This window comes from Mustela putorius, unplaced genomic scaffold, assembly GCF_011764305.1.
Source record: "Mustela putorius furo isolate JIRA1106 unplaced genomic scaffold, ASM1176430v1.1 tig00001118_pilon_pilon_pilon, whole genome shotgun sequence".
NCBI lineage: Eukaryota > Metazoa > Chordata > Mammalia > Carnivora > Mustelidae > Mustela > Mustela putorius.
In genome coordinates this window covers 1,050,858-1,065,383 of record NW_025421577.1, presented here as the reverse complement: position 1 = coordinate 1,065,383, position 14,526 = coordinate 1,050,858, and the positions used below count along the sequence as shown (strand labels likewise).

At 35.5% G+C, this 14,526-nt stretch overlaps 1 protein-coding gene across 7 annotated transcripts in view; it reads right to left on the bottom strand.

Annotated features, from left to right (window-relative positions):
• Nucleotides 1-14,526, bottom strand: part of RYR2 (ryanodine receptor 2) — a 738,653-nt gene that overhangs the window by 429,134 nt on the left and 294,993 nt on the right. For 4 of the 7 annotated variants that reach the window (XM_045087357.1, XM_045087359.1, XM_045087360.1 and 1 more), the window contains exons 4-5: nt 8,695-8,715; nt 384-398 (exon numbers count right to left, since the gene is read on the bottom strand). In XM_045087357.1, coding sequence (XP_044943292.1) covers nt 384-398; nt 8,695-8,715 — 36 coding nt within the window. The remainder of the gene's footprint in view (nt 1-383; nt 399-8,694; nt 8,716-14,526) is intronic. The other 3 variants (XM_045087358.1, XM_045087361.1, XM_045087363.1) reach the window with 1 other exon arrangement.

Genomic DNA, 14,526 nt, shown 5'->3' with positions numbered 1-14,526 from the left:
TCCTGTTGATTTAGTAGATGTTCAGAATAGTTTGATAACTATCTAGCTGAATTCCTGGGACCAGATGAAATTTAGGTAGGCTATTCGTCAGCCATCTTGCTCCTCCCCTTCCAAAAATATATGTTTGAACAGGAGAAATTCCTAGCATTGGATAAATAAAACAACAACAACAATTACAATACAACCCAAGATGTCGAATATTGTTCATTAAGCTATCAAATCTAAATGCATGATTTATTTATTTAATTTACAAGTTCCAAAGTTTGATTTACATTTAAAAAACTTGAAAATGTGACATGCCATGAATTTGAAAATAAGTAAAGGTAAACCAAACTTAAAATGCACAAAGTATTACATACATAACAGATGATCCAATGTCTTACCTTCATCATGAATTTCTGTAAGGGCATAAAGAAAAGAGAGAAAATATTAAATATACGTTATTTCAAGGACTTGTTTTCAAATATCTCTTATTTACAAAGATTCTACCATTCAAAATGAAGTTATGTGAACAGTAAGCATAAAAAACCCACACTCGCTGTGGTGTCACAGAGAAGTTTAATATCAACTACATGCTAGAGAAAAGCTGTAGCACGCAAAACCTTTGTAGTTCTCTTCAAAAATGTCTTTACATTAGCTTTTCCTATTCTTGTGAAAACATGCTCCTCTACTTTAATGCGTGATTCAATTTACAACATAGCTAAGCACCTAAAACAAAACAAAACAAAAAACAAAGTTTAAAATCTCAAAAACTATACTCTGAAAATGCTTTAAATTTTCTTTAATTCATCTTTTGCATAAAAATGCCATGATATAAACAGCAACGCAACAGAGTTTTGTAAAAATTGTGGATTAGAAACTGGTAAGGTGGATTATAAAATAAAATGCTGCGATATACTGCTCCCATTTCATGCAAAAATAACAATAAGCAAGTCCTACACACTACATATTGTGATTTTCAAAGAAAAATCACAAAAACTTCTTTTTCCTTTAAAATGACACAGCCTCTTCTCATGATTTACATTTATTATAATAGCTCTTTTTTTGCTTCTAAAAACATTGTAAGTGCATGGCATATCCTCAATTTCTTTTAGACCCATCGACTTTGACCTTCTCTTCTTAGGAGAAGTACACAGATGAAAAAGAGCTAAGAAAGAAAAATGATATTATATTTCCAAATTTAGGATTAAATTTCATTGTCACAGCATGTAAGCCCTACAGAGAAAAGATACACATATTTATATTCATTTTGGAGAAAACAGCAAGGGGAATTTTTCTAACATAGATATTTATAAATACCACAGTAGTGTTCCTGAAACATACGTGCATAGTAATTTATATACAACTAAATGGCAACTCTATTGTGACTTGATTTTTTTTTTCTGTGTTTAATATTATAATTTGGTTACAGTTTTATTTGTTTAAATAATCTCTACACCCAAAGGGTGGGCTCAAACTCACAACCCCAAGATTTAAAGTTGCATGCTCTTCTGACTGAGCCAGCCAGGCAGCCCCGTACTACTACAATTTTAAGGAAAAAGTGTAAAGAACCATTTCATTCTTAGCTTCAAAGATATAGGCTGTTTGGTTACATTTTTGTAAGTGATAATGGTAAATCACAAGAGAAAACTTATTTTCCATGATGAAACGGACCAATCACCTCCTAAATGTGACCTCTGGTGATACATATAGCTATCACTACATGAGGAATTAGGTAAAATCATTTTTTAAGGCTTAATTCAGAGAAAAACAAAAATCCAATCTTTTGTTACAGATCATGGTTTATGACAGATACTTTATTCATGAGGGGTTGTTTTCTTTCTTTCTTTTTTTTTTTTTAATTGATCTAGGTTTTGGAGATTTTTCCTTGAGAAATGTTCTCAACAATACTGTCTGTTATCTAAGGTTAAACTAGTTCAGGTCTGCAGTAAATAGGAAAAAAAGAATGGTCGGGGGAGTCTGAGGTCTGCTATTCACAGAGACTAAATTGTGTCTAACTAGAAGAAGGGCAAGTCACAGGGGAGAATTATCTGGATATAGAGCAAATGAGAATGAAAACTGAAAATTAGCAAAGGCTAAATAAAATATCCATCTATAAAATGAGAAACAACAACAAATGTTAGTAGACTCACATTATCGAAAGATAATCAAAAACTTAAAAGATTATTATGGCATTACTGACATTAGCTATTTGTACATATCATCTGTTGGTCCACTTGGCTTAAGGGCTAGTGATAACAAAGTGGGAACATTGCAAGAAATGGATCATTCAAGGTAAAAAATGCAAGATACATTAAAATAAAAAGGATAAATATGTTCTTTTAATCTCAGTGTAAATGCTGTATAGGTATGATAAAAAGCAACAAAAAAGTAACAAAAATCCTTTAAGCATTGCTGACTTGATTAAAAACAAACAAACAAACAAAGAAAACCCACGCATAAAGATAAATACTAGAGAACAGGCTTGATGTAGGTTGGATAATATCACCTTATGCTTCCAAGTTTACACTTATTTATTTCCCTCACGGAAAGATGATTAGGTAAAAGCTAAAATTCTATTAGATGAGATACAGAAATGCAAGATTCTAAACACAGTTAGAGTCCAGACACCACCATGGATTGACACTGCTTTCTGTCTTGCAAGAGACTGGTGAAGGATGAAACCCAAAGGTGAGATTTTAGCTCTTTAGGGTGAAATTACAAATAGCTGTACCTCAGTATCCTGGGTTTAGTGTAATTACTTCAGAATTGGTAGTGAGATGAAGCTTCGGACATGAGCAAGGGTTGGAGGCACACCGTGCATTCTGCAAAATGAACACGAACCAGCAAGAGAAAAAGCACTTCTTACGCTTTAACTCCAACAAAGATGGCCCCGGGGTCTAATGGATGGCAAACTTGAGCAGAACAGTCTTTGGTCTAGAAGACTAGGTCATTTGATCTAGCACATCAGAAAGACCTTAGGGATTTTCTCAGCATATGCAAATGATCATGAGTAGAAAAACAAATCGAATAGCAATACTCCATTCTGAAAACTGTAATCAAACACCGGACATCATGAGAATGCATAATTACATTTAATCTGTTGCTGGTATAAAGAAACAGTGATTTGGGTACAGTAAAAAGCTCCCCTACCATAATTATGCTTTTCAGTTCAACCTTGAGTTTTCTAAACTGTTATTTCAGCTTTGTGAAATGACAGTTGATTAAAAAAAAAAATTAATATTTCTGCCTTTGGACCTGTTTTAGAAATTTTAAAAGAATCTTTCTGAAACGCCTTTTAAAAAAAATCATATAGATACAGAATTAGCACAGAATAAAAATTTGGTGGCTTGTCACTAAGAAAAATTATCCAATACAACAGTCTAAGGGACTAAGGCAAAAGTCTGATTCAGGAGTCCTTTTAAAATGAAGTTCCCATTAGGGGTATGAAATATCCTACCCTGTAAACTACTTATCCATCGAATTTCATCTCATGGGTCACCTTTTCTTTCCATTTCTCAAGATGCTAGGATCTCTCCATGATCTTCAAACTAGTCACCTCTCCTTTTGAGTGAGGATCCATCTGGTAAGCTTCATTAGGTCAAGGAAAGAAAAAGGTATTTCACCACCAAAGACGTGGGGTTATTGGTGGCTTTTCTTTTTTTTTTTTAACTAAAGTCTAACTGGCATGCAATGTTATATTAGTTTCAGGCGTACAACCTATTCATTTGCCAATCTATACATTACTGGATGCCCCACAGTAAGTGTGATCACGATACCTTACTACGGTATCACCGACTATATTCCCTATGCTATGCTTTTCATCCCTGTGACTTATTTTATAACTGGAAGACTGAACCTCTTGATCCTTTTCACCCATTTTGCCCATATCTCGCCCTCCACCCCCCGCATCTCCCTTCTGGCCACTACTAGTATGTTCTCTGCATTTATGAGTCTATTTCTGTTTTTTGTTATTGTTGTTTTTCATTATTTTTGTTTGTTTTAGATTCCACATATAAATGAAATGATACAGTATGTATCTTTCTCTGTCTGAATTACTTCACATATCATAATACCCTCTAGACCCATCCATGCTGGTGGCTGTTTTAAGTTAATAATGTTCCCAACATATTTCAGGGAAAGAAAGAAGTTTAACTCCAAGTTCCAAGTGTGTATCAATATAGACTATCGACTACGATAGATGGATATACACTTGTAAAAACAAAACCCTCAACTATTTCTCCTATGATGACATCATATGTGAATGCTTAAATTTCCAGGGACACCCCACTGAAAATATCTAAGACCGAATTAGTGGACAGATGTGCTGACTAGAGGCCCGGAAGGCATTTAAAAGAGGCACAGCTTCCAGCCCATGAAAGAATAATGGTACCTTAATGATAAAGCTCAGGGCTACGTTCTCGCATTGTTCATATTAATGACGATCCCTGGCATCTAGTTATATGTGCATGCTCGTACCTTTTAAAAAATTCATTATATTCTGGGGGGCAGATTGGTAGTAATGTTGTCATTTTCAAACTATCAATAACTCGGTCCAGGCAAGGTTTAAATGGACTGCCTTTTCTTTTGAGTGTAATGGATTTGACATATATGCGGAATTATCTATCTTTAGAAGGGTAAAAAAAAATTAATAAAAAAATAAATTATTCTTATAATTTATTTCTTTTTTGTATATCTACAAACATAGATATATAATTTATATCTAGTTCTTCTTTAGAAGAGTAAAAAAAATAAATTATTCTTATAAGTTACTATAAACCTCCTATTTTATCTCTCAGACAGATGTTTGTAAATCACTGAGCTATATGAACATCTAAAACATGAAACAGAAGAACTATTTAGGGCTTTCCTCTTTGAGTAGCTTGTCTGGTGAAAAAGATCTCTTAAATCAAAAACAATGAATTGATCTCCACACAGACTATACATATCATATTGACCTGAAGATACATAAAGTATCACCTATGCTCAGACTACACTCTACATAGAGAAAATGGTGTAGATCAAGATGCAGAAGATTCCATTTTTTAAAACCATTTCAAACATGAATGAACCTTGATAACATGAAAGCATTTCACAGACCCTCACATAATAGTACTTGCATAAGAAAACACATCATCTTCTTAAAAACTGCTTTGAGATAGGAACATTTGAAAGAACTTTCTATCATCTTAACAATTACAATGGCATCAATGTATTCTTAAAAAGAGCAAGTAAATATACAAGACCTCATTTTGTCTATAAACAATGCACCACGTATAAAAATATCACAACCCTCCCCATTCCTTCTCCCCAACTCCACCTGTGACCTGCAATCCCAGGCCCCACGTTAGAGACCAGTGCTTTGGATTAAGGGTGCCAAAAGGCTAGGGTGGAGCAGAGGAAAATAACAGGCAATCAATCACCTATTACCCAGGACTCACCAATGTTATTCTCCTTTGGTGCATGAAGAGCAGCATTTGATTACTCAATGGGCTCATGATTACATGCAAAATACTCAAAGATGCTCAAAGAGACACTGGGAAACAAGTGGAGAGAGGGAAGGAGGGAGGGAGGAAAACATTGATTAAGACTGATTGATCGACCTTGGATACAGCTATCCAGAATCATGTTATCAGAAAATGGATAAAGAAGCCATCTTAATTTCCACATGTATCTAAGTTTTAGAATGCTCCTAAAGGTCTTCGTCTGGGGTTGTTAACTGTACTACACAGATAAATATAAGAGCGTTAAAGTAGAACACCTGTCTCAGAACAAAGTGATGGCAAATACTACCACATTCTAAACCACCTAAGCAGGGACACCAAAGCGGGTGGCTGAAGATCCACTTGCTGCCTTTGGCTGATCCCCAGTTCTGGTCTTCCAGAAACAGATGGAGAGCAAAGAGATGGTTTCCTGGAGGTAGGTTTTGCTCTCCCCCCAAACCAAGCTTGCCTTTACCGCAGGCCTAGCAAGTGTGGCTTCAGGGACACCTGTGTCCTCAGGAAGCAGGACACTAGAGACCAGCATCTGACTGTGCCTGAAGATCAAGGGGAAGAGACACTCTCGCCAAGCAGGATGTGTCTGCAGAGTGCAGGGCTGCCACTGGGAAGTGGCTTGCTGCCAACAAGCAAACTGGCCGACCTAGAAAGAGCCAGCCTAAAGAGGTCTGTAATGCCCCCAAGAGAACTTAGGACAAGGCAGTCATCACCACCAACTAGGTGGGGGAACCACTGGTGGCAGCAAGAAAGCCACAGGTGATGAGCATGCCCCCAGAAAACCTTCCCAGATGCCTCCAAAGTCAGCTTTAACACCGGGCAAAGCTGATGAACGGCACTGCCATCAATAAAGACCCCCTGCCAACTCTCCTCTTCTCCCATGTTTCCGTTGCACCTGGAGAGGGGCAGGAACTCTGGACAAGGGGCAGAAGTATGAGGAACCCAGCAGCGAAGTGAGACGCAGCTCCCCACAGCCCTTTCCCCTGCAGGCCTCCCACCGGGAGCAGCCTGAGCCCCAATGCAAGTAACTTGCATTACCTTCAGACTTCACCTATTACACAGGATTGGGAGATTTAATTACAAAAATGAGACTTGTAACTCAAAATGACGGTCTGAATATAAGAAAGGCCATAGGACCCATCCTAATTTAACTAATGGGATAGAGGAGAACAAGCCCCACCAGAGCAGGTAGGTAGGTAGGCAGTTAATGTGTTTTTGGTTACCCTTCAAGGTACCTGTTAACAGTAGAATTTCAAACTTCTAATGACAAATGCATAAGATTTGAATTACACAAGTCTTCAAAGAAAGAAAGAGCTCAAATCTAAAATTTACCAAGTCCTATGCGCACAGTGATTATCAGTTTTCTCAAATGAATCCAGCAAGGTATTTTAATTATATGATATCTAAATGGCAGTATATTCCACCACCCATGTTTTATTATTAATATGATGGTAATATTTTAGAACAAGAAAGGACTAGTCCAGATACTAACCCTATAGATAAGATAATAATCTACAGAGAACCTACATAAGGTGAGGAACTGCCTGATTTTCAGCTCAATATTACTTCCATTACTTTCTCAGGATCAAAAAAGAAATCTCCATTGCAAAGGTTTAGAAATAAACTTAATTTTGAGATGTGAAATTGTTACAAAAGTAAGAGAGAGAAAAGCCACATAGTGAGGCAGATCAAAAGTAACCAGCTACACAGAGGAAGAAAGGGAAATACTTACAGACAACGGCAAAGGGGGTTTCTATCTCTGTGAGCATCCTACTCCCGGGAGATTTGAAAGAGGCTTGAATAGTTGGTTCAAGAAAAAGTGATCTAGGTACGGCACAGAAATAGTGTAATGGAAGTGATGGGGTACAAAGATAAGAAAACACAAAAAGACTTGTTTCAGGATGGCTGATACTGCCAGAAGACCCCAAAAAGTGACAAACATGTTCTTAGAAACAGACTTTTGTTCCCAAAACCAGAACAATGTAAAGCTTGGGTCAGAACTTTAGCTACAGGCATAGAAGATACGAAAACAAAAACAAAGATACAAGATACAAAAAAACCAAAGATACAAAACAAAAACAAATTGAACAAAATTAGGAATAGTTTAGCTATGAATAGATAATGAATTTACATTGTTGCCAGATATATAATATAAAAGTAGTTCTCAAAATCAATATATACATGTCATCATCATGGAAATGGCCACTCATTTAAAAAAAAAAAAAAAAAGGTTTCCATGAATATAAAAGGATACAGTAAGTGCAAAAGAACCAAGATTCACAAAAAAAGAGGTGAACTTGCACTCATCTGGGAAACCACTGAAAGGCTCCCGAAAAAGCAGCAAAATATTCACAATATGGAGAATATTGAGATCTGATCCCATGATCAGGAAAAATAATAAAGATAAAAATGAACCCACCAGTTAAGCCAATCTTTAAAAGGTCATCCTATTAAGTCACAGAGCAAATCAACACAAAATAACACAACTATGAAAATAATACAATATGCCTCACTGTTCTGCATGCTCTGAAAAAAAAAGTAGATGGGGAACTTCAGTGTTGGTAAGACTCTAATCTCCATTCAGAATTATTTGGGATAATCAGGGTTTTCAGGACTGGAAGGATCCTTCTCTCTCCCTCTCTTGTTAGCAGAAGAGGAAAGTGACACCAATGTAGTCATTTGGCTACTTCACACAGTGTGTCACAATTTTGGTCCAGTTAATCTCCAGAATCCTGCCATGGCACCTTACTTCATGCTACTGCCATTCACCTTAGCTTTTAAAGATTACATTCACACAGATAACAAACCGTTTCCATAGTTACCTGGAAAAATAAAGGAGCCAGGAAATAGGACTTGAAAGAGTCTAGATTTTTCTGATAAGAGATACACAATATTCATTCCTTTGAATTGATTAACATTAATTCAAAGCCTTCCTTTGATCAAAAGCATATCCTAATTACAAAGCCACTGACAGAGAAAGCCTATACTTCTAAGGTGTGGGGAGGATTTCAATCTACCTCATTTCAGATGAAGAAAAAATAAACATTTGTAAGGTTCTAACTAGAGATCAGTACAAGATGGGTTCGTTACAAGACAGCAGTTATTTTGAAGACTCAAGAGTCCAAGCCACACTGGGAAGCAAAGCAGAACGATTAGAGGCAACAGCAAACATGCACTCACTTAGATTACGATTTCTTTGTAAATACATGGAAACACATACCCATTTTTCCACATCAACTTGCTGTGGAAAGAAAAAGCCAAAATAAATAACAAGCAAACAAATACAGACCTGGCAACGTTTCAGTTAATCTCACATAAATAAACAGTTATGAGATCCCTGCACCAAAATCTACTACTAACTCTAACGGATAATAAAAATATTCAAAATTTTCATTAATAACATTTTAATCTCTTGAAACAAAAAGAAAACTCAATTAATTTAGTGACTGGAACTTCTAAAGTTATTAGGCTAGAAAAGCACCAGGTACATGAAATAATACTAATCCAACATATTCAGAATCAAACATGAACCTTCCTTTACCTTATTCTCAAACCTAATAGGCCTCCTGATTTAGGGAGGACTGTTCTCCACTAAGTATCTTTTTAATAAAAAAGGTCACTTTAGAAATACAGCATCTAACTCTAAAAACCTTTCATGTGATACAGTTTTACTAAACTTCTCTTATTCCAATCTTAATATTGTATAAAATGTCACAATATAACAAAAGGCATGCCTTGCCGAATAATTCTGAAATTATATCAGCATCAAATTATCTTTAAAATTGCATTTATTATTGAATGTATGTTAGCCTTATAATCATTATGTGATTCTTTAAAAAACTCAGGGACTATAATTATAGTCCCTAAGTGTAAAATAGAATTTAAAACCATATATCAACAAGGACCATCTTCTACAATGCCTTAGGACTCCAAGCCAATCAATCAGAACAAAAGGAACAGAAAAATTTGACACTGAAGAGAATACTCTGTGTCAGAGTTAAATTTCCATGACCTACCTCCCTTCTATAATACGTATGATCAGTGTCCTGTGACACTGGAGGTTTTCTTCAGATTCCTCATCCATTTAAGTTTATTTGTAACCTTTTTTCTTAGAAAATCCATTAATCAGGGAAGACGCTAACGTTATTTGGCCAGAAATCTTGGGTCCTAGATAAGAATCTGCTTCCCTTGGTAAACAAGCTTCTAAAAGGAAATGTGCATAAAATATAATATATGGAGTGGTTATCTTTAAGATATTATAAAGTGATATAAAAATATCAACCTAAATATACAGATAGAATTGTTCTGAAGCCCCAGTGAATTTCTATTCACTTAGATTTCTTGTAATGGAGCACTTTGATTTACTTAACAATTTGGCTAGTCCCCTGGAAAATCTGTACTAAACCTCTTCCCAAACTATGCATTTTAAAAACACAAAACTGCTAATAAGAAAGAAAAATTTACTGAATGCAAAGGCCCAGTTTTCACTATACATTTTTAAGGTATTTGGCTATGATACAAAGCACAAGTCCTCATTTTAAACATTAACCTCTTAGAGTGATGAATTTATTTCTCTGGATTCTGGGGCAAAGGGAAGTTAGTTAAATTTAGTCAGTTATAAAATAGTTACCATTTATTTTTCTACCTCCAAAAGGACAAATTCTAGTATTTATTGTCTTTCAAGAACAACAATTCAAGGAAATGTGCAATTATTTAAATACTTGTCAGGAAAACAAAATACACCATTTCAGTGACTATAATGATTAGCAAAGACATTATATTAGCCCATTACTATTTCATTTCTAAATGTTAAATATTCCCTCTCATGCACACACATTTGCATCAGTGCAAAGACAGAGGATTGCAGGATTTTTCTAGAGGAAAGAGAACTTATAATTAAGAATCAAAACTGTTAAAAAAAAGAATCAAAACTGTTATTAATAATAGAAGTTCTTTAATGATGTATATTAACAAAGAGAAACAGTTCTTAGGTAGCAAGAATTAGTAGCAATATACCAAATTCTGTATCCCAATACCCAAAGAAAGGCTTAGCAACAGAATGTGCTGGGGATGAATTATCAGATCAACACATAAGACAAGACAAATAGCCCACAGATTTACAAGACGAAAGTGCAATAAAGTTGTAATTATGCATAAGCGATGCAGAAAGATTTCATGACACGTCTCTTATTAATGTTAACAAGAATCATTTCATTAAATGCCTGCAAATGGTGAAGAGGAGAATGATTTCTTGGAGCTAATGAAGAAGGGGAATATAAGGTCCACAATAACCTTGATTAATTTTAGAGTTTAAATAATTATCAAATCCATAAAGCATGAAAGACAAATGAACATTCATTCCAATCATTTATTATCCAAACATGTGGCATTTAAAAAAAATACAGAGATTTCATTAATCGAGAGAAAATAAATATTTTAATATCACTAGGAAATTACATCAAATATTCTATCATAATATGACTAAATAAAGGGCAACCTCATTTTTCAAATAAAACAAAACTTCCATTAAGAAAAACAAAATTTAAATACCAACCTCATTTAACAGAGAGAACAGGAGTTAAAAATATAATACAAAAGTAATTATTCTGAATTATATCATTATATGAAAGATGGAATGTTCATAGGACATCTCTTTTTATATTCATATTTTAATTAATACATTTTGGACATATAAACATGAACTATTCCACAACCTCAAAAAAAAAAAAAATGGTTGCTTCTTCCAAATTGCTTAACTCATTTTACTGTGTAAGCTGAAAAATTTTATTGTTATTAAACCTATAAGCCACCCATTAAGCAGTTACTATGTGCTCTGCTTTGAACTAAATACTTTACATGTAATCTTACTGTCTGCATTTTACAATATGAAGAAACAAAGGAAATATAAAGGTGTTAGGAACACAATGAAAAAAAAAAAGTTACTTAGTTAAAAAACAATGGAACTTGACCTGAAATTGGGTCTCTGACTTCAAAGCCCATAATCCCATACCACTACTACATACACCATACTCAAGTTATATCATTTTTTCTTTTTTGTCCAATATTTTTATTTATTTATTTGAGTAAGAGAGAGAGAGAGAGAGAGCATGCATGAGCAGAGGGGAGAGGCAGAGGGAAAGGGAGAAGCAGACTCCCCACTGAGCAGGGAGCATGATGCCAGGCACCATCCCAGGTCCCTGGGATCATGACCTGAACCGAAGGCAAATGCCCAATGGACTGAGCCACCCAGGCTCTTTTGTTTCAAAATTTTATTTTGCATTTAATTTGAAATTGCTCTATAGCCTATTTCTTCTGGTAAGTGCTACCCAATACAATGTGTTAACATCTAAGTAAGAAAAAGTAAAAGGCACCTCAAGATTTTTTTAAAGTAGGCTCCATGCCCAATGTGAGCCTTGAACTCACAACCCTGCAATCAAGACTCAGACGCTCTACAGACTGAGCCAGCCAGGTGTCCCAAATTCTTGTAACATCAAAGATGTTAAATTTCAGTTGTTCGAGGCATGTTTGGTTTTCTGCATAGATACATTTCTAAATAATTACACTGCAACAATAAAACATTCATCATGAATATACAGTTTTTAATATCAAGGCAAAACACAAAAAAAGTAATTAAAATATTCAGTGCAAGCCTACAATCTACTACCGTGTTGTTATTTTTTTTTAAGTAATAAATTACAGAAAAATGAAAAGAAAAAAACTGTCCTACCCTATAAATAATTCTTCACCACACAGGCTGTTTATTATTAAGACTGCAAGGGAAGGGGTGGGGACATGAAAATTTGCACACTGTGTTCCAGGATTCAAAATATGATGAAGTCATCTAGATTTTTTTAAAGTAAATTATGATCTGGAGAGGCCATGTTTTAATGAACATAATCAGTTCAGAAAAATATGTAAGTCATGAGTATACAGTTTGCTGAAATTTTACTGAGTAAACAAACCCATGTAATCAGCACCCAGATCTAAATATAGGACACTACTATGACCTCGAGGCTACCTTCACATCCACCCTGAAGGTAACCATTATTCTATCACTATTAATTAGTTGCCTTTTCTTATTTTGAAAATACAGACTATGTCCTCTTTTCATCTAGCTCCTTTAGCGGACATTTAGTTTATAAACGTCATCATGTTGTTGTATGTGGTAGTAATTAATTCACTTTCCCAGCTTTGTAAGATTCCATTGCATGAATACATCACAATTTACTTATCCATTCAACAGCTGGAGTAGTGAGTGATCTATTACAACTTAGAAATGGAACTACGAAAATTTTCCCCCAGTTTTTCAAACAAGTCTGGCCCAAACAGTAAAACCCCCAAAATAAATTAAAACCACTTTGTTTTTCATCACTCCGCATCAGGGAAATACAAATCAAAACCACAACGAGACAGCACCTCACTCACAGCAGTCACAATGGCTAAAATCATCAAGTCAGGAAACAACAAATGTTGGCAAGGATTCAGTGAAAGGGGATCCCCCTCATGCTGTTGGTGGGAATGAAAGCTGGTGTAGCCACTCTGCAGAAGAGCAGGGAGGTTCCCCAAGAAAGTAGAAATAGAGCTACCCTACAACCCAGCAATTGTGCTACTGGGTATTAAACCCAATGATACATATGCAGCGATCTGAAAGGACACGTGCACCCCAACGTTTACAACAGCAATGTCCACAACAGCCGAACTATAGAACGAGCCCAGATGTCCATTGACAGATGAATGGATAAAAATGTGGTGTGTGTGACACACACACACACACACACACACATACACACTGAAATACTACTCAGCCATCAAAAAAAAAAAAAAAAAAACAACCCCAAAACAGAAATCTTGTCATTTGCAATGTATTATGCTAAGTGAAATAAGTCCATCAGAGAAAGACAATTATCATGCTGTTTCACTCATATGTGGAATATAAGAGATAGCACAGAGGATCATGGGGTACGAGAGGGAGAACTGAATGGGGAAAAATCAGAGAGGGAGACAAACCATGAGAGAATCTTCACACTAGGAAACAAACAGGTTGCTGGAGGGGAGGGGGGAGGGGGGATGGGGTAACTGGGTGATGGGCATTAAGGAGGTTACATCACGTAATGAGCACTGAGTGTTTATACAACGGATGAATTACTGAAGTCTACATCTAAAACTAATGATGTATTGTATGTTGGCTAAGTAGATTTAAATTAAAAAAACAACAACTTTGGGACGCCTGGGTGGCTCAGTGGGTTAAGCGGCTGCCTTCGGCTCAGGTCATGATCCCAGCGTCCTGGGATCGAGTCCCACATCGGGCTCCTTGCTTGGCAGGGAGCCTGCTTCTCCCTCTGCCTCTGCCTGCCTCTCTGTCTGCCTGTGCTTGCTCTCGCTTCTCTCTCATGACAAATTAAAAAAAAAAAAAAAAAATCTTTAAAAAAAAAAAACAACCCTACTTTGTTTTGGCTTACATGTTTCCTTTCTCCCACCTCCGCAAAACAAAACAGATTCCTTGGTGCCTAGTTATTTGTTGAATGAGTTACCCAACTGCCATTGAATAAGGAATTAAAATCACATTATATACTTTTATTAAAATACTGGCATGTAGATAGGTTAATTACATCTCAACAAGCACCAAGTTTATCCCTTGGCAACAGAAAAGAAACTAATACTTATTACGAATCTACTACTACGGATACTGTGGTGGGTATTTTTATACTCACTTTCTCCCTTGTAACTATTAGTTTTCACAGTTACAAGGATATATTTTTTCTTTATTTCTGCTTTCTTTTTGATTTTCATATATATTTACAAATAACAGATTTAAAGATTCACCAGATCTCAAACTGAGGTATTTACCTAATGCTCTCTGGAGTGAGCCACATAATACTAAAATGGAAAATATGAAGTATTAAATTAGAATGGAGAGATGTAGTGATAATGCTGAGGAAATTATAATTTTAAAAAAGGGATATCTCCATAATTCAATATTGAACGTGGTTTGTACTTTAAACCACATGAGACCTCAAAGTCCTCTCTGTCATCAGCTGAAGAAAAAAAAAAA